At 46.7% G+C, this 25,997-nt stretch overlaps 1 protein-coding gene across 1 annotated transcript in view; it reads left to right on the forward strand.

Moving 5' to 3' along the window:
• Positions 1-8,714: 8,714 nt before the first annotated feature.
• Positions 8,715-25,997, forward strand: part of ksr2 (kinase suppressor of ras 2) — an 815,194-nt gene continuing 797,911 nt past the window's right edge. Inside the window, exon 1 of the mRNA XM_072496823.1 lies at positions 8,715-9,137. Coding sequence (XP_072352924.1) covers positions 8,961-9,137 — 177 coding nt within the window. The 5' untranslated portion in view covers positions 8,715-8,960. The remainder of the gene's footprint in view (positions 9,138-25,997) is intronic.

Below are 25,997 nucleotides of genomic sequence, written 5' to 3' on the forward strand. Positions count from 1 at the left end.
TCTCTTTCTTGGCCCATCTGAGCATGCACTCCCGATCAGCGAACCAATGAAACCGCACCAGCACCACCCGCGGTGGCTCGTTAGCCTTGGGCCTCCTCGCCAGCACTCTATGGGCCCCTTCCAGCTCCAGGGGCCCCTGGAAAGACCCCGCTCCCATCAGCGAGTTGAACATGGTGACCACATGGGTCCCACGTCCGACCCCTCCAGCTCCTCCGGGAGGCCCAGGATCTGCAGATTCTTCCGCCTCGACCGATTCTCCATCTCCTCGAACCGTTCCTGCCATTTCTTGTGGAGTGCCTCCACCTTTTCCGCAAAGCCCAAGATCTCCTCCTTGTTATGGAGATCTTTTGTCGGACCTCGCGGATCGCCACCCCCTGGGCCGTCTGGGTCTCCAGCAGCTTATCGCTAGAAGCCTTCATCGGCTCCAGCAGGTCTGCTTTGAGCTCCCTGAAGCAGCGCTGGATAACCTCCTGCTGCTCCTGCGCCCACTGCATCCACACTGCCTGGTCCCCGCCTGCCGCCATCTTGCTCTTCTTCCCTCGCACTTTCTTTGGGTTTACCACCACTTTTTTAGTCGCCCCGCTCCTGGTCCAAGCCATACACTGTCGGGGGAATGTTTCAATCTTCTTCCCACACTGGGAAATGTTGACAAAATACCATTGGGGGCCCTGAAAAGAGCCCAAAAGTCCGTTCCAAGCGGGAGCTGCCGAACGTGCGACTTAGCTCTGCATAGCTGCAACCAGAAGTCTTGTCAGGTAATGTTAACTGCAATGTTCTTGCCAAATCTAACAGTCTGCTTTTCGTTTCTGTCCGTAAAGTACTACGTGTGACCTTCTCCACCCCCAAAAACTTCTGAGCCTCTGAAAGAGCAATTGTTCACAGCACTCTCCCCACTTAAACTAAAATACCACATCGGAAAAGCAACAGTCCTTCACTGACTTTAAGTTCACAAAAGCCAATCCAATAGATAGACTTTTATCTCCCTCAAGCCCCCAATTGTTATGGGGGAGGCTTTTCCGAATCCCAAAATGTATCATGGAGTTCAACCAACCTCTCCCTTTAATGGATTTGTTGCTTTTCCGAGCACACAGCTTTTTCCCTCGGTGTGGGATTACAATTATGGACACATGGGTTTTTAAACACAAAACGCTGTTTATTTCATGAACTCAACTTAACATCTTCAATAAACATTGGGTCTCTTAACACCCCTTACTTCAGAGATAACTCAGAAAATATTGCAACAGTAAATAACTCCTTAAACTGTTCCTTCAAACTTCCAAGAGACTTAACACCTTTAAACAGTATCACATCAGGTTAAAGTAAGAAGTCTTACAACACCAGGTCAAAGTCCAACAGGTTTGTTTCGATATCACTAGCTTTCGGAGCGCTGCTCCTTCCTCAGGTGAATGAAGAGGTATGTTCCAGAAACATATATATAGACAGATTGAAAGATGCCAGACAATGCTTGGAATACGAGCATTAGCAGGTGATTAAATCTTTACAGATCCAGAGAGGTGTGAATTGTGTCAAGCCAGGACAGTTGGTAGGATTTTGCAGGCCAGATGGTGGGGGATGAATGTAATGCGACATGAATCCCAGGTCCCGGTTGAGGCCGCACTCATGCGTGCGGAACTTGGCTATAAGTTTCTGCTCGGCGATTCTGCGTTGTCGCGCGTCCTGAAGGCCGCCTTGGAGAACGCTTACCCGGAGGTCAGGCTGAATGCCCTTGACTGCTGAAGTGTTCCCCGATTGGAAGGGAATATTTCTGCCTGGTGATTGTCGTGTGATGTCCATTCATTCATTGTCGCAGCGTCTGCATGGTCTCGCCAATGTACCAAGCTTCGGGACATCCTTTCCTGCAGCGTATGACGTAGACAAAGTTGGCTGAGTCGCACGAGTATGAACCGCGTACCTGGTGGGTGGTGTTCTCACGTGTAATGGTGGTATCCATGTTGATGATCTGGCACGTCTTGCAGAGATTGCCATGGCAGGGTTGTGTGGTGTCGTGGTCACTGTTCTGAAAGCTGGGTAGTTTGCTGCAAACAATGGTTTGTTTGAGGTTGCGCGATTGTTTGAAGGCAAGTAGTGGGGGTGTGGGGATGACCTTGGCAAGATGTTCATCTTCATCGATGACGTGTTGAAGGCTGTGAAGAAGATGTCATAGTTTCTCCACTCCGGGAAAGTACTGGATGACGAAGGGTATTCTGTCGGTTGTGTCCCATGTTTGTCTTCTGAGGAGGTTGGTGCGGTTTTTTGCTGTGGCGCGTTGGAACCGTTGATCGATGAGTCGAGCGCTATATCCTGTTCGTACGAGGGCATCTTTCAAAGTCTGTAGATGTCTGTTACGCGCCTCCTCGTCTGAGCAGATCCTGTGTATACGGAGAGCTTGTCCATATGGGATGGCTTATACAAGGTTAAAGGATATATTTATTTATGAGTTTAAATCACCCAAATGATCCCGAGATGGTCTTTTATGGCAGAGGTCACAGCAACTCCAGCTCACTGCAAAACAAGCTGCTTTTCAAACTTGCAGCTCTCTGGAAACACACAGACACACACACTGTTTTTTAAACCAAAACTAAAAATCTGCAAAATGGCTGAACTGAGCTGAGCTCCACCCACTCTATGACATCACTGTTTTCTTAAAGGTACTTTGCTTAAACATCCTTGTCTTCAAGGTACCCTCACATGACAATTGAATTCCAACTTCCTAACACCGGCTAGCACTCCCTGTGAATACTACTCCACACTAGATACTAGGTGTGTTGGCATGGTAGATATATGGGCAAAGGGTGTTTGGTGGAATGGCAAAATTGTCATGGAGTGTATGAGGGGCCATGGCGGTGGTTACAGGTGTGAGGTGGCTTGGGATCACATGAATGTGGCATGAAGAGTGGATGGATTTGCTGGATTTGGCTCAGTGTTAAAAACGAGGGTGTGGGCTGTGTGCACGGAGGCTGGAAAGTTCCTTGTTTCGCAAACCCAACCTTTTAAAATGGTTGCCCCGATGTTGGATTTTTGGTCCATGGTGCACGGGCTAGAATAAGAGTTGGGATGGGTGTGGAAGCTGCCAGGTGCAGACGCGGGCTGGGCATAAGGCCTGCCTTGAGGCTTCAGCAACGTGCCCAAAAATAAAAAATAAAAAATTATACATAAAACATCCCTCCAGCCCAAATAGCAGGGTGAAACAGGACCTGCTCACTCAGTTCCCTGTGCGCGATGACCTGCTTTGGTCCCATATCACAATTTAAAAATTCACTCTCTTATTTTCAAATTGTTCCATGGTATTGCTTCTTCTTATCTCTGCAACCTCCTCCAGTCTTACATGCACACATATGAATTAGGAGCAGGAATAGACCCCTTGAGCCTGATGTGCCATTCAATAAGATCATGGCTCATCTGTTCTTGCCATTGCACTGCTCTTGTGCATCTTTGATTTTCAGTGCTACATCAATGGTAAACGTGCCTTCACTGCTGGGTGCTGAGCTCTGTAATTTTCTCCCTGAACCACTCCGTTTCTCTTTTCTCTCCACCTTTAAGACACACGTTAAAACCTCCTTCTTTGACCAACCTTTTTGTCACCTGTTGTAACATATCCTTGTGTGCTTCAGTGTCAAATTTTATTTCTTAATGTTTGCAGTGAATTGCCTGTGGATATTTTTGGTATTAATGGCACCATATAAATGCATAGTTATTTTGGGAAATTATTTTTACTAAATTTTAAACATTTCATACAAAAGAATATAAAAGACATAAAACATAAACATTCTTTAACAAGATTCCATTAACAAAAGCTTTTTACAAAGATTTTCACCTCTAACCCCTCCCCTGCCCCACCCGAGAGACCTTCCCTGTAAACAAGCCCCCTCCACCCTTAAACTCTAGCAGGGATCAATTCTTTGAAATAAAATATGAATGGTCGTCATTTTCGATAAAACCCCTCCATCGACCTTCTCAAGGTGCATTTGACCTCTTGAGGCACACTAACTCTATCAAATCACCTAGCTGTGACGAAGCCTAGAAGATCTCCAGCCCAAGAAGATACGCCTCCAAGCCACCAACAAAACAAAGGCTAGGACATCAACCCCTGCTCCCCTCCACAGTTCCAGCACTTCGGAGACCCCAAAAATCGCCACCATTGGACAGGGTTTCACCTCCACATTCAGGATCGCCGACATGGTGTCAAAAAAGGATCCCAAAAACTCCACCAGCCTGGTGCACAACCGGACATGTGCGTGTAATGTGCGGGTCCTCTTGAACAACACTCACATCTATCTTCCGACCCTTCAAAAACGCGGCTCATCCTTGCTTTAGTGAGGTGAGCTTGTAAAAATACCTTTAGCTGAATGAGGCTCATCCTCATGCAAGACGACGTTGCATTCACCTTTCTCAATGCCTCACACCACACTCCTTCCTCTAGTATTGGCCCCAACTCCTCCATCCATTTTGCCTGCATCCCCTGAACCGAACCATATTCCTTCCCCGCTATACGCTGGTACATCCTGAACATAGGGAAGCACAGTGATTAACACAGTTGCTTCACAGCTCCAATGTCCCAGGTTTGATTCCCGGCTTGGGTCACTGCCTGTTCAGAGTCTGCATGTTCTCCCCGTATCTACGTGGGTTTCCTCCGGGTGCTCCGGTTTCCTCCCACAGTCCAAAGATGTGCAGGTTAGGTGGATTGGCCATGCTAAATTGCACTTAGTGTCCAAAAAGGTTAGAAGGGGTTATTGGGTTACGGGGATAGGGTGGAGGCTTGGGCTTAAGTAAGGTGCTCTATCCAAGAGCCAGTGCAGACTCGATGGACCGAATGGCCTCCTTCTACACTGTAAATTCTATGATTCTATGATACCACTCTCCGCCGATTCTGCGCGGGATGAAATCCATTCCAACAAGGTGGACGGCTGAACCACCAGAAAGGCCAGAAAAAATTGTTTAATTCAGGTTTGTATCTAAATCCGTCTGCATTTGAAAGCCCATATTTCTCCTTTAACTCCTCCAAGCTAGCGAACTGTCCCTCCAAAAATAGATCTCCCACCTTTTCCAACCCTCTCTCCTTCCAAGCACTAAATATGGCACCAAGCCTTGCTAGTTCGAATAAGTGATTGGCACAGATGGGAGCCAGCTGCGATGTACCCCCAATTTGAAATGTTGACGGAGCTGCCTCCAAATTTTTAGCGTGGCCACCACCACATGATTTGTTGAATATTTAATCGGCGATACCGGGAGTGGAGCTGTTACCAGCGCTCTCAAGCTCGGCCCTATAACTGAATATAAATGCAAAGTTGAATAAAATTAATTGTGTTAACCAATCCAGATGACTCCTGTGCCTAATTGCGAGAGGAAAGAGAGACATGTACATGCACTAAGAAACCCACTAAAAGAGCTATTGGAACACTACTCAGAATACGCAAAGGAAAGCCAGTTGCCTAATTTAATAATGGAAGTAGAATAAGCTTCTCCTTTCCCCCCGGTTTGTGATTCACATGGAGATTTAACTATTTAAGTAGCAATTATACACAAGGAACATATTTATTTATTTATTAGCAGTTACTCTGTGTGTCGTATTCTCCAGGAACCAATCAAAAGCACTTAAATTAACAAGATTTACAGTTTGAATAGTTTAAAAAGTCTGGACGTAAAAAACTGGTATCAGCAAAAGTGACCACAGAGCTTTTGGATTTTTCTAAAACTCCCAAAAATTCATGGTTCTCTTTTATGAAAGGAGACCTATTGTCTACCATACCCCTATATGTCCCAATATGGTTGACTCTTCTGTGCTTTCTGAAGTGATCTGCGAACCACTCAATTGTCAGTGCAACAAGGAATGGGCGATAAATGCTGATCCCCACATTCTGAGAATTCTTTAAAAAAATGATGTCCCCCATTTCCAAATCCTTTCACTGACCATGTGCACCCATCTCACACATCCCAGCATCCATTCTGCGTAATAATGTGACCTCAGCTGCTGTGAGCAATGTCATGCAAGCTTCACTGGTGTGTTATGACACATTTATGTTGTCTTTAAATACTGTTACACAAGGTCAGAAATTAAATGTTTATGTTCATGACCTGGTAAAAATAATAAATTTTATATTTCTTTGTAAATAAACATGAATCAGATTACAATACCGCATCAACAGACCACAATCTGTCAGGATAGGAAACAGCACCTCCTCCATAATAGTCTTCAATACCGAAGCCCCACAAGGATGTGTGCTCAGTCCTGTAATGTACTCCCTATACACACATGACTGTGTGGCAAGATTTAACTCCAACTCAATCCATAAGTTTGCAGATGATACGACTGCGGTGGGTAGTATCTCAAACAAAGAATCAGACTACAGAAGGGAGATAGATCGCTTGGTTGCATGGTGTACCGAAAACAACCTCTCTCTAAATGTTGGAAAGATTAAGGAACTGATCATCGACTTCAGGAAGTGTAGCACGACACCCCCCTCCCCCCTGCCTGCATCAATGGCTCCGAAGTGGAAATGGTCGATAGCTTTAAGTACCTGGGGGTCACCATCACCAACAGTCTGTCCTGGTCCACTCACTTTGATGCAACAGTCAGGAAAGCCAAACGTCTCTACTTCCTACAAAAGCTAAAGAAATTCGGCTGCCTGCATCGACTCATAAACTTATACAGATGTGCGATAGAGAGCATCCTATCCGGCTGCATCACAGCTTGGTATGGCAACTGCTCAGCCCAAGATTGCAAGAAACTGCAGAGTGTGGTGAACTCAGCCCAATGCATCACACAAGCTTGCCACCCTCACATTGATTCTGTATACACCTCCCGCTGCCTCAGGAAGGCAGACAATATTATCAGAGACACCTCCCACCCAGGCTTTGCCTTCTTCCAGACCCTTCCATCAGGCAGAAGGTACAGAAGTCTGAAGACCCGCACATCCAGACATAGGAACAGCTTCTTCCCCACAGCTACTAGACACCTCAACGACTCTCCCTCGGACTGAACTGTTCCCTGTAAGAACACTATTCACCACGCGCTATGCTGCTCTTGCTCATGTGTTTGCTTTGTTTGGCCCTTCTCCGAACTGTAACCGAAAACGGTTTGTCAATGGACCATTTGTCAATCTACTCTATCGATTATTCTTTTCACTGTTCTTCGATACATGTGACAATAAATCAAATCAAACAATAATTCACAACTGCACAATACTCCATTTACAAGCATGATGTAAAATGTGCAAATAGTCTGTGCAGGAAACCTAACCCCTTTTTGCGCTAAAATTAGCTGCTGACTAAGAATATATGAAAGCCATGAAATGAGAGAAGACTATTTGTTGCATCTTTAGTATGAATGCGTAATACAGTATTTAATCATTTGAATGAAGGTTCTTCAGAAATAGTGCCCCATTTTCAAAGGTGCATGCAAATCTTGAATATCTATCCATCTACACACCAGTGACATAGGTAAGGATGTTCCCAGGGGGTTTAAACACATATTTTTGATCCCTACTTTTGAAATCATGTACCTTTATTGTTTGAAAAAACACAGAAATTATGGATGTCATTCCAGAACTAGTTAGTTTTGCAATTTGGCCAGTGGAAACCGATTACTTAGGTTTGTGTTTGTTGACTGTAACTTTTCTATTACAGTGAGTAATAGAAAAGTTATTGATAGACAAGCAACATATAACGTGCTACGATTTTGTGTTTTAGAGCTTTTAGTGGCCTACACTAATATTTATTTCTTGTTTTTAAAAAAATTATTAGATTAATGCAAGTAATAATGCTTAGATTTAAACCTTATTGTGAATTTACAATTTGAAAAATAGTCTTTTTGAAGTTGTTTTATTATATTTAATCTTATTTCCACCTATCTTTTTAGCTGTTTTATGAAGTGAACACATCAATTACTGATCCATTGCTACACAGGGAAAATAAATGTTCCAAGCTCATCAAAGGTTTGAAACTGTACAAAATAATTTTGTGCTTACAAGTTAAATATGCTTTATATTAGTGTTCTAGGATGCATTTACACTATATGCTTAGTGTTGGTGTGAAGCACTTCCACTTCATGCCCTGAGCACTGAAGCCATGAGGTATAATAAGAATGAGGGCCCAGCTGGAGTCTAAAATGCAACTCCCAAGCGGAGGGTACTTCACTTATCTTGCCTTTCCCAACAGGTAATCAACCGTGGTAATTAAAGGACCCTCTGTTCTGAGCTTGTAAATACATCATAATTGTAGCGTCGGTAAGAAATGAAGTGGTCTTTCAGTTCCTCTCCAAATGAAATATAAATGTTCCCCAAAAGACTTAGCGAATCACCGAGCTCCTGCTCATCATCCCAATGAAAATAAGTTCAGCGTCTGCCAGTCTCTAGTCTCAGCTAGTTGTCATTCGTGAGGATTGTGAATATATTTTGATTTTAGAATAGTTGCAAAATGCACTACCAGCCCACATAATAGAGGCAGATATTTCCATTTTCGGTGGTTTTCATTGCCATGTGGCCACACGTGAAAATATCTGCCAGCTTGTAAGGCAGAAATGAGTGAAAGACGCCGACGTTGTTTGCACTGGAGAAACCAATAGCAAAACGCGTGAAAGACGAGTGAAATTAAGAGCAACCGGGGCTGCCAGTAGAAGTTTCTTTCGCTGTTTCCGAGCTTTTTTCTGCAACAATTTCAATCTCGCGAGAGCTGGCGCACTGCCTCCCTCCCTTTGATTGACAACCAAGATGTCGGTGGAGAAAGAGCTACCCGGTGCAAGCTGTTGGGAACGGCGACAACAAACACCTGCAGCAGAAGCGCGCAGCTCTCCATAGCATCAACAGCACAATCTGCTCTACCGAACAAGGCCACTGTCTCTCCCATCAAATTCCACCCAGTCGCATGGAGCCAATTTGAAATATATATATTTAATTCCTTCAGATTTATGATTCAGTTCTTGGCTGCCCTATAATATTATTTTTTAATATTAATAATTTCCAGCCATGGATGAAGATAACACGGCAAAGAGCGAAGAACAGCATCTAACTTTGCAGAAAGCATTGCAGCAATGCGAATTGGTCCAAAATATGATAGACATCAGCATCTCCAGTCTGGAAGGGTTAAGGACTAAATGTGCCACATCAAATGACCTCACGCAAAAAGAAATAAGAACACTGGAGGTAAGGAAATTAGGATTTAAAAAAATTAAAATGACCCCCCTCCTCGCAAAATAATTATTTGTATCTGCATTGAATTTTAAATAAAATTATGCAAGCTTGACACATGAAGAAGGCTGGCAGCAGGCTAGGTGTCTGCTGTATTTTGTTTATATACAATGGTGTGTGCAGTGTTATAAATTAAGGAGCTGCAGCAGAATGAAGTGAGTCTGCGCATTCTGCAGGTGGTGGCAAGGTGGTGGGTTCTGTGTTATAATTGTTAGTATTATTTATTTATTTACATTTTTTTAAAAAATGAATGCGTGTCGTTTCCAGAAATCCTGAATTCCACCTTTGCATCGATGGTTCCTGATAAGGACGTCGATCCAAGCTGGATAACAAAAACGGTGATTAAAAAACGGTACTTTATCTACGCTCGACTCAAGATGAATTGCAACCCGTTACATGGCCATAATTGATCATATATGGTGGTATATTTGCGAGGCGCCCTGCCTTTGTATGGTCCTGACATTAGCGGGCAGAGATACTAGCTGCCTGGCGTCCTTCTCATGTACAACACATGGTGACTGGGACCAGTCACACTGATGGTGCGTGCGTTCGTAGGTGGGGAATTTTTCGGTTCTTAACTTCACATGGATTCAAATGACTGCGCCATTGAAGTGTGACTTATTTCTGTAGTACCGAATCATTACGGTCGGTTCAGCTTTCGACTTGTCTTCAGTTGAAATGTCGTAAAATTCCTATGTTAAAAACATGCCTGGTTTCCATTTCAAAGAACCTGTGATCAGATTGACTTTAGACTCCCTTCAAATGGTCACACATCGAGATACAAACTTGCAGGCGGTGCTTGACTTGTACCGGGAATGGAATTCACATTAATTTTCCAGGCAGCGTATTGATGTTCTCGCTGCACAGCTCCTGCATTATATTGGGGACTCCATGTAATATTGCAGATTACACGTTTCTGAAGCTGCACCAATGTTTGACGCGGATTGCTTTACAATATTTCTTGCAGCACTGTATCTCTGAGCGCTGGATGATCCCAGTTACGGTATCCTTGGGCGCTCTGTCTTCCCCGAGGCATAGGTAGCAACGCTCAACATCACTTCCATCTGCACGGTGGGGGGGGGGGGGGGGGGCGGAGAGGTGGACGGAATTCCAGAAAGTGCATCAGTATATTGTTTGGAATAGATGTCAAAGTTTCTCAAGCAATGCAGAGGGCGAGAGCACGGCGCTTGACTCCCCGTGTAACTGGCGACATCTACTGTTCGCCGTGTCTCCCCGAAGTCACTGCAATAAAAAAAAACCCAGACATAGATACAGATAGCCTGCTGGTCAAAACCCGTCCGAGTGAAATCCTGGACCACGGGCCGTGGTTTGAATCCGCATGGATTGCGGCGGTCTACGAAATGGCTAACCTGAACTAACCTGCAGAAAGTGATAGGCATTAATAGCCCATTGAAATGTTCATGTCAGTTTAAAAAAAAACATTTTTCTGCAGCGAGCGATCAGAAATCAGTGAGGTTTTTGTTTGTAACTTAGAAGCTGATGAACGATTTTGCTGATGGATTCATCTGTTCATTTTCTGAACGATTTATCTATTTTCCACCTCGCAGAAAAGTATGATTTTAACTTGGTTAATATATTTTTTAATGCAAGCCTAAGTAACTTACACAGACCCCATGCGTTGGACCAATCATGAATCTCGAATAATTATAGTCCCACAGCTGTAGAAATACGTTTAAAGGTTATCTCCTTGATATTTTATGAACCTGTCGCAGATGAAAGATTTTGTTTTGAAAGTGTTGTTAAGGAACTGATAAATTTGGGGTTGCTTTGAATGAGACTTATCTTACCCTTTCGCTAAATAGGCAGCGATCATTTTCTTTCTATTTTCGGTTCGAAGTAGCATAAGCGGTGAGAAAGTTCAGGAATTGATGGCAGTTGACCTAAAATGGGGAGTGTGTTGCAATCTTCCATATGCAAATTTAGTTAAAGCATTTGCTACTCGTTACTTCCAGCCACCAGTGCGAGGGGAGGCCCTCCCTACCTTGCAGGGTTGGATGTGTAACGAAGTGTGGTTTAGAAGCAGGCTGTGTTGCCCACGCTTTACTTTGCAGCCCAAGTTCCCGAACTCATCTCGGACAGATATGCACGCAAAGTGAAGTCAAAATGATGCAATGAGGCCAGGTCCTATAATACTTCGACTGGCACCCAGCATCTACAGAATGACTAGGTGCAGCGCTCTTGCGTGCACTTAAAGAACACCAGTCAAATATATATCATCACAACAGCCTGACCACAGAGCCCTTAGCATCGTCAGACGTATGATGTGCTAAGAACACTACTTTGCTTCGTTCTAAAATTAGTGCAGGTTTCCAGTTACCATGGTGTGAAATTGGATGCGAAGTGTTTATTTTCACACGACTTACATGGCTACATATAATTAGCAGGAATACAATCTTAAATGCTCATGGATTGGTGGTTATTTCGAATAAAATTGCAATGAATATGTTCCCCTTATTAAATATGGTGGCCCATTGGCATCACACTTTAGGGTACCAATACATGATGCTGCAGAGTAATAGCTTCCCTGCTGTGACTTTATTTGCAGGTAATGCACGCCTGATGTTATCACAATTAGGGGAGGGAAAGGAGAAGGGAATCCACCTGGGTTATGCTATTATGTCTCTTAAACACATGAAGAGGGCATTCATAGAACCTTTATAGAATCCCTACAGTGCAGAAGGAGGCCAATTGGCCCATCGAGTCTACACCGACCCTCCGAAAGAGCACCTTATCCAGGCCCACTACCTCGCCCTACCCCTGTAACCCTGTACTCCCACCTAACCTTTGGACACTAAGGGACAATTTAGAATGGCCAATCCACCTGACCTGCTCATCTTTGGACTGTGGGAGGAACCGGAGCACCCGGAGAAAACACACACATAAACGAGTCACTCAAGGTTGGAATTGAACCTGGGCTCCTGCCGCTTTGAGGCTGCAGTGCTAACCACTGTGCCACCATGCCATCCAACCCACCATTCCTCAACCATATTCTATTAACTTCATGTTATTACAATTATGCAGCTCCTCCCGTGTTCCACTGCCTGGTTGGTGTTCTGTAACTACAAAGCTGAAAAAATAAATCTGTTTATTGTTGTGGGCGGGGAGAGATGTAGGATAATTTCCCCCTCTCACGCCTCTCGGCTGACCGCAACAAGATATATTTTTTCAGAGGAGTGCTTTAACCCCTTGAATAATGTGACTTCTAAAAACAGAGACAAACAGGCTTTCGTGTAAGTTTAAATCAAAAGTACGGATCTAAAATACCTGAAATGTCAGTACAGCAAATACCCAACCCTAATTAACATCCGATGCACACATACATGAAAAAGTTTATTTCTAAATATGTTTTTCATATTTTGCACCAGCCTGCATGAGGGACCTTATCAAATGCTTGATTAAAGTCCATGTAGACAACATTCACAACGATTCCCTCGTCAATCATTTTTGTCACCTCCTCAAAAAACTCAACTAAATTAGTGTGACATGACCTCCCTCGTACAAAACCATGCTGTCAGTTACTAATAGGACCATTCATTTCCAAATGTGCACAGATCAGGGGCTGGATTCTCCGCACCCCGATGCATTCGACAACGGGGCGGAGAATCCAGCTTCCCGCAAGAAATCGGGACTGCCGCCGGTTCAGTGATTCTCCGCCCCCTGAAAAGCCGATTATCCACCACCGGAGGCCATTGCCAGAGGCCCCCTGCAATTCTCTGCCCCCGGCTGGCCAAATTCCCGACGGCGTGGACCACTCATGGTCCTGCTGTTCAGGATACTCACAAGGCGGCAGCGGTCTCAGTCCCCAGCCGCCACAGTCGGAGGCGGGCCGATCGGAGGGCAGGGGGGGGCCTCATTCGGGACTGGGGTATTTTTGGACGAGTGGTCCGGGTCGGGCGCACGGCCGATCGGGGGCACTATTTCCATGGTCGCATGCGCGGCCTCTGATCCGCAGGTGCGAGGGCCGTATCGGCAGCTGGAGCTGCGAGCACCACGACAGCTGCCTGCAAGGCTGTGTATCTGTGGCCTTTTGACGCCAGCTTTTCTGGCATAAAAGACCACAGTTTTCATGATGGCGTGGGGTCATAGTCCCTGAAACAGAGAATCTAGCCCCTTATCCCTGAGAATATTTTCCAACAATTTCACTATCTCTGACATCAAGCTCACTGGCCTATAATTACCCAGGTTATCCTTGCAACCCTTCTTAAATAATGGTACAACATTGGCTATCCTCCAATCGTCTGGGATCTCACCTGTGGCCAACGAGGACTCAAAGATTTCTGTTAGAGGCCCAACGATTTCATCTCGGTCTCCCTCAGTAATTTAGGATAGATGCCATCTAGCCCTGGGAATTTGTCTACCTTAATGCTTTTTCACACACCTAACACCTCCTCCCTCGTAATAACAACCTGTTCTAAAGTGTTTACACATCCTTCTGAGACACCACCAATCAACGTGTCCCGCTCCTTTGTGAAAACCGATGCAAAATATTCATTAAGGATCTCACTTCCTTTGAACACATAATTTCCCTCCTTTGTCTTTGAGTGGACCAACTCTTTCTCTAGCTACCCACTTGTTCCTAATATATGTATAAAATGCCTTGGAATTCTTTTTAATCCTGTCTGCCAAGGACATTTCGCGACTCCTTTTTGTCCTCCTAACTCCCTGCTTGAACACTTTTCTACTTTCCTTGTGTTCCTCAAGTGCGTCATCTGTTTTTAGTTGCCTGTACCTCACATATGCATCTTTTTTCTTTTTGACACGATTCGCAATTTCCCTGGTCATCCATGGTTCCTGAATCCTACTTTCTTTTTACAGGGACATGCCTGTCCTGCACTCCCATCAACTGCTCCTTGAAGGACTCCCACATGCCAAATGTGGATTTATCCTCAAACAGCCTCTCCTAAACAACAGCCTCCAAATCCTGCCTATCTGATTGTAGTTAGCCTTCTCCCAATTTAGCCCCTTAACCCGAGGACAACACTCGTCCTTTTCCATGAGTATCTGAAAGCTTATGGAATTGTGGTCACTGTCTCCCACTGCAACTTTGATGAACTGGCCGGGCTTGTTCCCTTGTACTAGGTCCAGTATAGCCCCCTCGCTAACCAAAGAGAAAATGCTGGAAAATCTCAGCAGGTCGGGCAGCATCTGTAGGGAGAGAAAAGAGCTAACGTTTCAAGTCCAGATGACCCTTTGTCAAAGCTGCCAGACCTGCTGAGATTTTCCAGCATTTTCTCTTTGGTTTCAGACTTTTATAATTTTATTATTACTCTCTAGTCGGACTATCCACATATTGTTCCAAAAAATTCTCTTGGACACACTTAACAAATTCCTCATCATCCAGACCCCTAACCCTAAGGGATTTCCAGTCAATATGAGAAAAATGAAAAAGTCTCTCACTACAACAACCCTTTTATTTCCACATCTATCCAGAATCTGCTTACATATATGTTCTTCAACCTCCTGTGGGCTGTTGGGGGGCCTGTAGTACACCTCCATCTTAGTGACTGCCCCCTTCCTGTTTCTGAGTTCGACCCACAGTGCCTCGTTACTTGATTCTTCCATGGTGTCCTCCCTCTTGACAGCTATAATATATTCTCGAACCAATATTGCAACTCCCCACCTCTTTTACCTTCCTCCCTGTCTTGCCGAAAACACCAAATCCTTGAATATTTAGCTGCCAGTCCTGTCCCTTTTTTAAACAAGTCTCCGTTACAGCAACCACATTCAAGTTCCACATGTGAATCAAGGCTTTAAGTTCATCTGTCTTACCTGTTATACTCTGTGCATTGAAGCAGATACATTCCAGACCTCCAGGCCCACTGAGTTCGACCTCCACCAGTCTGCCCCTCCTCTTAGCCAGCCTGGCCCTTGTACCAGGCTCATCCCCAGTCTCTACACTTGCTGGCTTACTGTTCTGAGTGCAGACCTGAAGGATTTTTATTTGATGCGCTGAAGATAAATTAAAGCCGGAGGCTTTGGGTGATGGATTTGGGCTAGTTTGCCCCAAATTACAGCAAATGTCTAGAAATCCAGTCAAAGTTGGTCAAGCCTCAGTAGTGATAAACTACCCTGCAGGTAACACGAATAAGCCCCAATTCACAGCTGAAGGTGACTTTTGAGGCAGGGTCCTCCCTTGTGCTGGGTAAGAGATGACATTCCTCTAGTCTTTGTATCCCAGAATGACTTATCCTTGCCTGTTCTTGTGGTTTAGTAAGGTACTTCCAGGTTTCTTTTATCACAAGCCAGTTTCTGTCATACAACAACAGTATCAATGTTTTCTATTGTCCCACAAAATGGGTTGATAGCTGATCAATTTACCATGCAATGGAGGGTGTTTGAAAACACATCACAATCCCAGCCTCTGAAATATTTTTATCTGTAATTCCATCTTCATGGGGCCAGCATGTCTAACAGTCATTGTTATTTTAAGATAAAAGCAAAATATTGTGGATGCTGGAAATCTGAAATGAAAGCAGAAGGTGCTGAGAAAATGCAGCAGTTATGGCAGCATCTGTGGATAGAGTAACAGAGTTCATGTTTCAAGTCCAATATGCCTCTTCTTGAGAGTTAAAGAGAGGAAGAAATGTGCTGAATTTTATGCTGTTTAGGAGCGGGTGGAGCAAAGTAGGTGGTTGGGAACTAGGAGAGATTGGACAAATATGTTATGTGTACAAGGTTTTTAAAAAAAAAATTCAAGTTGGGTTTGAGGTATATTCGTTTCAAACAGACCAACAAATAGGGACAAAAACGTTACCTCTGTCCGCCTTCAATGGCAGAGGCAAACTTTATATTTAAAATATTTTTGGCAAACTGGGGAATAGATTAGACCAAAAGACCATAAGATATAGGAGCAGAATTAGGCCACTCGGCCATAGCGAGTCTGCTTCGCCATTCAATCATGGCTGATATTTTCTCATCCCCTTTCTCCTGCCTGCTCCCCATAACCCCTGATACCCTTATTAATCAAGAACCTATTTATCTCTGTCTTAAGGACACTCAGTGATTTGGCCTCCACAGCCTTCTGCGGCAAAGAGTTCCACAGATTCACCACCCTCTGGCTGAAGAAATTCCTCCTCATTTCTGTTCTAAAGGATCGTCCCTTTAGTCTGAGATGGTGCCCTCTGGTTCTAGTTTATCCTACAAGTGGAAACATCCTCTCCACATCCACTCTATCCAGACCTCTCAGTATCCTGTAAGTTTCAATAAGATCCCCCCTCATCCTTCTAAATTCCCAACGAGTACAGACCCAGAGTCCTCAACCATTCCTCATTCAACAAGTTCTTCATTGCAGGGATCACTCTTGTGAACCTCCTCTGGACCCTTTCCAAGGCCAGCACATCCTTCCTTAGATATGGGGCCCAAAACTGCTCAAAAATACTCCAAATGGGGTCTGACCAGAGCCTTATCCATCCTCAGAAGTACATCCCTGGTCTTGTATTCTAGCCCTTTTGACATGAATGCTAACATTGTATTTGCCTTCTTAACAACCGACTGAACCTGCACATTAACCTTAAGAGAATCATGAACAAGGACTCCCAAGTCCCTTTGTGCTTCTGATTTCCGAAACATTTCCCCATTTAGAAAATAGTTGATGCCTAAATTCCTCCTTCCAAAGTGCTCAACCTCATACTTTTCCACATTGTATTTTATTTCCCACTACATTGCCCACTTTCCTAGCTTTTCCAAATCCTTCTGCAGCCCCCTTGCTTCCTCAATACTACCTGTCCCGCTACAGATCTTTGTATCATCTGCAAACTTAGCAACAGTGCCTTCAGTTCTTTCTCCCAAGAATGCTTGCCATTCCCCTCAGTGTGGGGAATAAGACTGAAAAAGGAATGGGATGAATAACTAAAGCAAAAGCAATTTGCTTGACGCTAAGGATTTTTTAACAGATTTGTAGAGTTACATTATTGTGTTTTACTTATTTAGGCATGCTCAAAACAATGTGATAGTTCTGATTAAGAAATGCTACCATTAGCCGCTCTAATACTCTTCCAAAGAGGGATTCATTTATGCTACCATTAGCCGTTCTAATACTCTTCCAAAGAGGGATTCGTTTTTAGGACATATCTGGTTGAATAATACGGGTGGGTGGTGGTGATGGCGGTGGACAGCTTGCTCCATGGAAACAAAGTTGGCGTGGAGACGGCCTACCTCACAGACATGCACTGCAGGCGGGCTTAACAAGGGCCAAGTGAGACTTCTGCCCCTCAGTGGGGAGCAAGTCCTGCCCTCTGGAGGGATTGGCTGGCACTTTCATCAGTCCTGACAGCGCCTACAGCATATCAGTGGCTACTATTGGACAGAAACAAGAGGAGGAAGAAGGCCCATGAATCCCCAAAGTTGGTAAATCCAGGGTCTTGGGCAGGGAAGATTTGGTGGGTCAGGGTGGGTGGCAGCAGGAGGTGGGAGAGGGCGGGGGACGGTGGGAGCTGGGTGTAAAGTTGCAGGAGGTTAGGAAGAAAGGGGGAGGGGGTTTCCATCATAGGTGGGCTGCCCCCCAATCTGCAAAGGGCAGGCCCCAACGATCAAACTCTCCACCCTTCTTGCCCTTTGGTGAATGTAAAGAATCAAACTGCTCGTTACCATCCAATTGCATACGGCAGGCGTTTTATGGTAACAAGCCTAATTGATCCTTGATTACCTATTTAAATATGACATGTGGGCTGTCGATTTTGGCACCCACTCAAGCCCTCATATTATGAGGGTGAGCTTGGAGGTGGGTAGAATGTGGTGGGGTGAGCACCTTCCCCTTTTTTACATGCCCTCCCAGCCCCCTTGTGGGAACATGATCGGTGGAGGCAAGTAAAATGCAGCCTAATAGGATGATGGTTCAGTGCAAGAATAAAATAATTCTGTGTTGCTGGAGGTATTATCTTTCAGGTGAATTGTGAAGCTACATAGACGTACAAGATTACATGGCACTGTTCAAAAAAGAGCAATTTTCCCAGTTTCCTTGCTAACATTTAATACTTAACCAAAACCACCCAAAACACATGAGCATTTATTTGCCATTTGTGGGTTATTGCAGTGTGCTGATTGGCTGCTATATTTACCTATATAACAATATTGAATACAATTTAAGAAGTAATTGAATGGTTCTGAAGCATCTGGGGAACTATATGAATGCAAACATTTTCTATTGGTGTAGCAGCAAACACTGAAAATATTTAGCAGCAGAGTTGTGAGAAACGTAGCTTCTTGGAATTTTCCTACATTTTATTGCATAAACATTTATCATGCCATGAATACAATAGGTATTGTTGAGAACAAATATTTTTTAAACATGCTTTTACAACAAAATGTAGGCATTGAAATTTTAATTATGGATCTACATAATTTTACAGCACACAAGGAGGCCATTCAGCCCTTCATGCCTGTGGTTCTTTGAAAGAGCTATCCAATTAGTCTCACTCCCAGCTGTTACCCCAAAGCCTGAATAAATTTCAGCCTTTCGAGTATTTATCTAATTCCCTTTGAAAGCTATCCTTGGAACAGCATGCACCACCCTTTCAATGCAGTCCACATCATAGAATCATAGACTTCCTACAGTGCAGAAGGAGGCCATTTGACCCACTGAGTGTGCATCGACCCCGTGAAAGAGCACCCCACCTATGCCCACTCCCCCACCTTTTCCCTCTAACCCAGTAATCCCACCTAACCTTTAGACACTATAGGGCAATTTTATCATGGCCAATTTGGGCTGCATGATAGCACAAGTGGCTAGCACGGTGGCTTCACAGCACCAGGGTCCCTGCTGGGTCACTGTGAGGAGTCTGCACGCTCTCCCCGTGTCTGCGTGGGTGTCCTCCGGGTGCTCCGGTTTCCTCCCACAGTCCAAAGTTTAGGTGGAGTGGCCTTAGTGTCCAAAAAAACGGTTAGGAGGAGTTATTTGGGTTACGGGGATAGGTTGGAAGTGAGGGCTTAAGTGGGTCAGCGCAGACTCGATGGGCCGAATGGCCTCCTTCTGCACTGTATGTTGTATGTTCTAAATCACCTAGACTGCACATCTTTGGACTGTGGGAGGAAACTGGAGCACCTGGAGGAAACCCATGCAGACATGTGGAGAACGTATAAACTCCACGTATAAATTACCTGATGCCTGCAAGGCCCTGTGGGTGTTACAGAATATCATAAAATTTCTACCCTAAGAACTCATACCACAAAAGTTTCCATCCTTTGGAACTGATTAACATCGGCTGCTAATTTCGCTCAAGGTGTCATTTGCACTTCAAATTTAATGTTGTAGCAAAGTGGTTTTCGATATGCTAAAATTGGACTGTAAATATGATTCAGATCAGTTAACTTTGAAACTAAATTGAAACCCTTGGCACTGGATGTTTTAGACCTGAAGCTCAGATTCCTTTCCAACATGTAACTAACATCTTCTTGTAGTCGGGTTTTCCAGCTCTAGTTTCTTTCTGTACATGATATGAATTTATTTTTAAGTTTCTCCTACAAAATGCATTTTCATTTCAAATTGTTCTTTACGTATTGCCTGTATTAAGGGGTACTTTCCAGTCCATAATTAAATCCCATTTAATTTTAAGTAAGATATCTGTTATTAAAAGCAATTGTCAATGGTACATATTTCCTTCGGTTAAAAGAGAGGTCATAGTCTTCACCACCAGCTCACACAACTGTTTATTACACAAGTAAACTAAACACAGGCATGATTTAACTAAATGGGAACAAAGTTCAATAGAGAGTGCGTTTAGCCACTTGGTTCCCGGCGCTCACAGTGCCAAGAAACACAACGTCACTCAGGTTAGATAGAGGGTCTCAGCTGGGAACGCACGGCCGAGGCCGCACATAGCCCCGTTTTCTGCACTGAGGCCCGCTTGCTGGAACACCTCAGTGTAGCAAGAGATCAGGACGCAATTTTAAATGGTGTCCTGATCTCTGGAGCCCCAACGTGACAGCCGATCCCAACCCCCAAGCCCCAACTCACTATGAGGGGGTCCCCGGGCCCCGCGTACCCCTCTCAACACGCACCCAAGGGCACCTCCAGCCTGATCACTGCCGTGCAAGAAAATGCTAGCTTGGCAGTGCCAACCTGGTATCCTGGCAGGACCCCTTCCAGTTAGCAGTGCCACCTAGACACCTTGGCAGTGCCAGACTGGCACTGCCAGAGTGTCCAGGTTGCACCGGCTGTGCCAGGGTACCACCTTGCCCAAAGAACAGTACAGCACAGAAACAGGCCCTTCAGCCCTCCAGGCCTGTGTTGATCATGATGCCCCACCTAAAAAAAAACTCCTGCCCTTACTCGGTCCATATCCCTCTATTTCCTTCCTATTCATGTATCCATCCAGATGCCTCTTAAATGTTGCTAATGTGCCTGCTTCCACCACATTCTAGGCATCCACCACTCTGCGTGAAAAACATACCCTGCACATTTGCCTTAAACTTTCCCCCTCTCACATTGAATCTGTGCCCCCTTGTAATTGACACTTCTACCCTTGGAAAAAGCCTCTGAATATCCACCCTGTCTATGCCTCTCATAATTTTTTGACCTCTATCAGGTCTCCCCTCGGCCTCTTTCCAGTGAAAACAATCCTAGTTTATTCAACCTCTCCTCAGAACCACCACCGTTGAGACCAGGCAACATCCTGGTGAACCTTCTTTACACTCTCTCCAAAGCTTCCACATGTTTCTGATAATATGGTGACCAGATCTGCACGCAATACCCCAAATGCGGCCTAGCCAAGGTTTTATATAGCTGCAACATGATTTCCCACCTCCTGTACTCAATGCCCTAGCTGATGAAGGCAAGCATGCCATATGCCTTCTTACTCACCATGGCCACCTCTGTTGCCATTTTTTTAGGGAACTGTGGACCTGCACGCCCAGATCCCTCTGTATGTTATGTTCCTAAGGGTTCTGCCATTTACAGTATAATCCCATACCTAGGTTTGATCCTCCAAAATGCATCACCTGGCATTTGTCCAGGTAAACTCAATCTGCCATTTCTGTGCCCAAGTCTCCAATCTATCTATATCCTGTTGTATCCTCTGACAATCCTTGGCACTATCAGCAACTCTGCCAATCTTCGTGTCATCTGCAAACTTACTAATCAGACCACCCACATTTTCCTCCAGATCATTTATACATACTACAAACAACAGAGGTCCCAGCACTGATCCCTGCAGAACACCACTAGATACAGATCTCCATTCTGAAAACACCTTTCCACCGCTACTCTGTCTTCCATAACCAAGCCTGTTCTGTGCCCATCTAGCCAGCCCACCCCGAATCCCATGTGATTTTAGTTTTTGTATCAGCCTGCCATGTGGGACCTTGGCAAACACCTTACAAAATTCCAGAGAAACATCATTCACAGCCCTTCCCTCATCAATTTTCTTTGTCACCTCTTCAAAAAAGTTGGTGAGGCATGACCTTCCATATACAAATCCATGCTGCCTATCACTAACTAGTCCATTTTCCTCCAAATGTGCATATATCCTGTCTTTTGGTATATTTTCCAAAGCTTCCCCACCACTGATGTCAGGCTCACTGGCCTATAATTTTCTGGATTATCCCTGCTTCCTTCCTTAAAGAAGGGAACAACATTGGCTATTCTCCAGTCCTCTGGAACCTCGCCTGTGGTCAAAGAGGATGTGAAGATCTCTGTTAAGGCCCCAGCTATTTCTCCCCTTGCCTCTTGCAGTAATCTGGGATAGATCCCATCCGGCCCCAGGGACTTGTCCACCTTAATGCAATTTAGGATACACAACACTTACTCCTTTGATATATTGACATTCTTGAACGTTCACACATCTATCCCTGACTTTAACATCTATCATGTCCTTCTCACTGAAACAAAGGGGGCGATTCTCTGAGCCCCGCGCCGGGCCGGAGAATCACCGCAACTGTGCCACGTCGCCGGCGCGTGATACTTCGAGGTGTGGGGAATCGGTGCCATTTGCGCCGCTGCGTTTGACGCGGCGCCGCCCTTGGGCCGCTGGAATCGGCGGGGCCGCCGATTCTCCGGCCCGGATGGGCCGAGTGGCCGCGCGGATACAACAGAGTCCTGCTGGCGCTGTTCACCCCTGGTCGCTGCCGGCGGGAACTGTGTGTGAAGGGTCGGGGGGCGGCCTGTGGGAGGGGGGGGGGGGGGGAAGGGGGGCTCCGGCCCCGAGGGGGGCCACCGATGGTGTCTGGCCCGCGATCAGGGTCCACCGGTCGGCGGGCCGGCCTCTCCCCCCCCCCTGGGCCTACCTTACTGCGCGGCCGGCCCCTGAACATCGATGCCATGTTGAGTCAGGGCCAGCGCGCTGAAGAAGTCCCCCGCGCATGCACAGGTTGGCGCGGCCCAACTGCGTATGCGCGGGTTAGCGCTGCGCCCATTTGGCGGAGGGAAGGGAGGCTGGTGCGTGAGAACCTCTCCAGCGCCGTTCTGGCCCCCTGTGGGGGACAGAATCGGTTGTCCCCGTGCCCGTTTCGCGCCGCCGTGAAATGCGACGGCGTTCACGACAGCGCGAACACTTCGTCTCCATTTTGGAGAATCGCCCCCAGGGTACTCATTAAGGATTTAATCAATTTCACGCATAACTTCCCTCCATTGTCCTTGAGTGGGCCGACTCTTTCTCATGCTATCCTCTGGCTCCTAATATATGCATAAAAGCCTTGGGATTCTCCTTGACCATGTTTGTTAAAGACGTTTTATGGCCCCTTTTAGCCCTCCAAATTTTACATTTAAGTTCCTTCCTACTTTCACTGTACTCCTCAAGGGCTTCGTCAGTTTGTAGATGCCTAGACCTATAGTCTGCTTCCTTTTTCCTTTACAATTTCCCTTGTGTGGTAGTCACCACTAGTAGTATTACATGTATTACGGTAAGGCCCGTATAGTAGAGGTACAAGGGTAAATCCCTGCCTGCTGGCTCCGCCCAGTAGGCGGCGTATAAATATGTGTGCTCGCCGGTGCTGCAGCCATTCTGGTTCCAGCTACAGGTGGCACAACATCTTTGCTCAATAAAGCCTCGATTATTCCACTACTCTCACCTTTGTGGTAATTGATAGTGCATCAATTTATTGAGCAAAGATTTATTTAAAACGATGGATCTCTGCATCAGCCCTGATTGTCTGCAGCTGAGCCCTCAAGCAGCCAACGCTACGTCCGCCTTTGACCACTGGCTGGCCTGCTTCGAAAGCTACCTCCGAATATCCTTTGAGGAACCTTCGGACTCGCAGAAGCTCCAAGCCCTTTATTCACGGGTGAGCCCTGACATTTTTCGTCTCATCCGGAATGCGCCCACTTACTCCGAAGCGATGGAGCTCCTGAAGGGACATTATGTTCGACCAGTCAATCAAGTATACGCCAGGCACTTCCTGGCCATGAGACAGCAACTCCCCGGGGAGTCTCTGGACGATTTCTGGCGTGCCCTGCACATCCTAGGTAGGAACGGTGACTGCCAGGCAGGTTCGGCAGTCCAGCACACAGAACTTTTATTTTGTGACGTTACATTACGGGCATGAAGTCTGCGTACGTCTGCCAGCGGCTACTGGAAGGGGCCACACGGGAACTAGGCAGCTCACTAACTCATTAGAAGTGGCCTCCCGTAACGTCCAGTCATATGCCCCCGACCGCACAGCACTCTCGTGGTCCCCACCAGCTGCCGACTCCAGCTCACTGCAAGCCTGCCGGCACCGCGCGGCAGCCAGCCAACCCTGGGGGGTCCAAGTGCTATTTTTGCCGGCAGAGCAAACACTCCAGGCAGCACTGCCCGGCGCGGAGCGCGACCTGCAACGGATGTGGGAAGAAGGGGCGCTTTGTTTCTGTTTGCCAGGCCCGGTCGGTCGCCGCTGTTCCCAGGCTCGGCGTTCCTGCACCCCCCACTTGCGACCCAGGGGTGCCGCCATTTTCCTCTTCGCAAGCCACGTGCGGCCCGTGGGCGCCGCCATCTTCTTCACCGCAAGTCACGTGCGGCCCGTGGGCACCGCAATCTTTGATGCCACCCGCCATGTGCACCCCGTGGGCACCGCCATCTTCGGTGCCATTTTGGACGGTGTGTCAGGACCCCTGCTCGTCTGGCCGTTCATCGCTGGCCGCTACCTCCACCACCGCTGACCAGCCTGGGACCTCCCAGCACCTGCCGCAGCTCGCCTCGATCACCCTGGATCAGTCCCAGCCCCGCAACCTCGCGACCACAACAACGACGGTGAAGATCGATGGGCACGAGACAACCTGCCTCTTTGACTCTGGGAGCACAGAGAGCTTCATCCACCCCACTACGGTAAGGCGCTGCTCCCTCCCGGTACACCCCATCACCTAGAAAACCTCCCTGGCCTCCAGATCCCATTCCGTGCAAATCCGGGGGTACTGCATCATGACCCTCACTGTCCAAGGCATAGAGTTCAGCAACGTCCGGCTCTACGTCCTCCCCCACCTCTGTACTGCCATGCTACTCGGCCTGGACTTCCAGTACCACCTCCAAAGCTTAACCTTAAAATTCGGCGGACCCCTATCCCACCTCACCGTATGCAGCCTCATGACCTTTCAGGTCGATCCACATTCCCTGTTTGCGAACCTCACCCGGATTGCAAACCCGTCGCCACCAGGAGCAGACGGTACAGTGCCCAGGACAGGACCTTCATCAGGTCAGAGATCCAATGGCTTCTGCGGGAAGGGGTCATTGAGGCCAGCAACAGCCCCTGGAAAGCTCAAGTGGTAGTAGTAAAGACTGGGGAGAAGCACAGGATGGTCATTGACTACAGTCAGACCATCAATCGGTACACACAGCTCGACGCGTACCCCCTCCCACGCATATCTGACATGGTCAATCAGATTGTGCAGTATCGGGTCTTTTCCACAGTGGACCTGAAGTCCGCCTACCACCAGCTCCCCATCCGCCCGGAGGACCGCCAATACACTGCGTTCGAAGCATATGGCCGCCTCTATCATTTCCTTAGGGTTCCCTTCGGCGTCACTAATGGGGTCTCGGTCTTCCAGCGAGACATGGACCGAATGGTTGACCAGTATGGACTGCGGGCCACCTTCCCGTACCTAGATAACATCACCATCTGCGGCCATGATCAGCAGGACCACGACGCAAACCTCCAAAAGTTCCTCCAGACCGCCAAACTCTTTAACCTCACGTACAGTAAGGAGAAATGCATTTTCCGCACCAACCGCTTAGCGATCCTTGGCTATGTCGTGGGAAATGGAGTTCTAGGGCCCGACCCCGACCGCATGCGCCCCCTCATGGAACTCCCACTGCCCCAAGGCCCTGAAATGATGCCTGGGGTTTTTGTCCTACTATGCCCAATGGGTCCCTAATTATGCGGACAAGGCCTGCCCACTCATTCAGTCCACAGTTTTTCCCCTGACGGCTGAGGCCCGCCAGGACTTCAACCGCATCAAGGCAGACATCGCAAGGCCACGATGCATGCGGTCGATGCGTTCCTCCCCTTTCAGGTCGAGAGCGATGCATTGTACAGAGCTCTGGCCGCCACCCTCAACCAGGCGGGCAGGCTCGTGGCCTTCTTCTCCCGCACCCTCCATGCCTCCGAAATTCGGCACTCTTCTGTCGAAAAGGCGGCCCAGCCATTGTGGAAGCTGTATGACATTGGAGGCATTACCTGGCCAGCAGGAGATTCACTCTCCTCACTGACCAACGGCCGGTTGCCTTAATGTTCAATAACACACAGCGGGGCAAGATCAGAAACGACAAGATCTTGAGGTGGAGGATCGAGCTCTCCACCTATAATTACGAGCCCCCTGTCGCCCTATCCCGCGGTACATGTGCCAGCGCGACAAGTGGACTGACTCCGGGCTCTCCACTATGACCTCTGCCA

Source organism: Scyliorhinus torazame, chromosome 1, assembly GCF_047496885.1.
Source record: "Scyliorhinus torazame isolate Kashiwa2021f chromosome 1, sScyTor2.1, whole genome shotgun sequence".
In the NCBI taxonomy this organism is placed as follows: domain Eukaryota; kingdom Metazoa; phylum Chordata; class Chondrichthyes; order Carcharhiniformes; family Scyliorhinidae; genus Scyliorhinus; species Scyliorhinus torazame.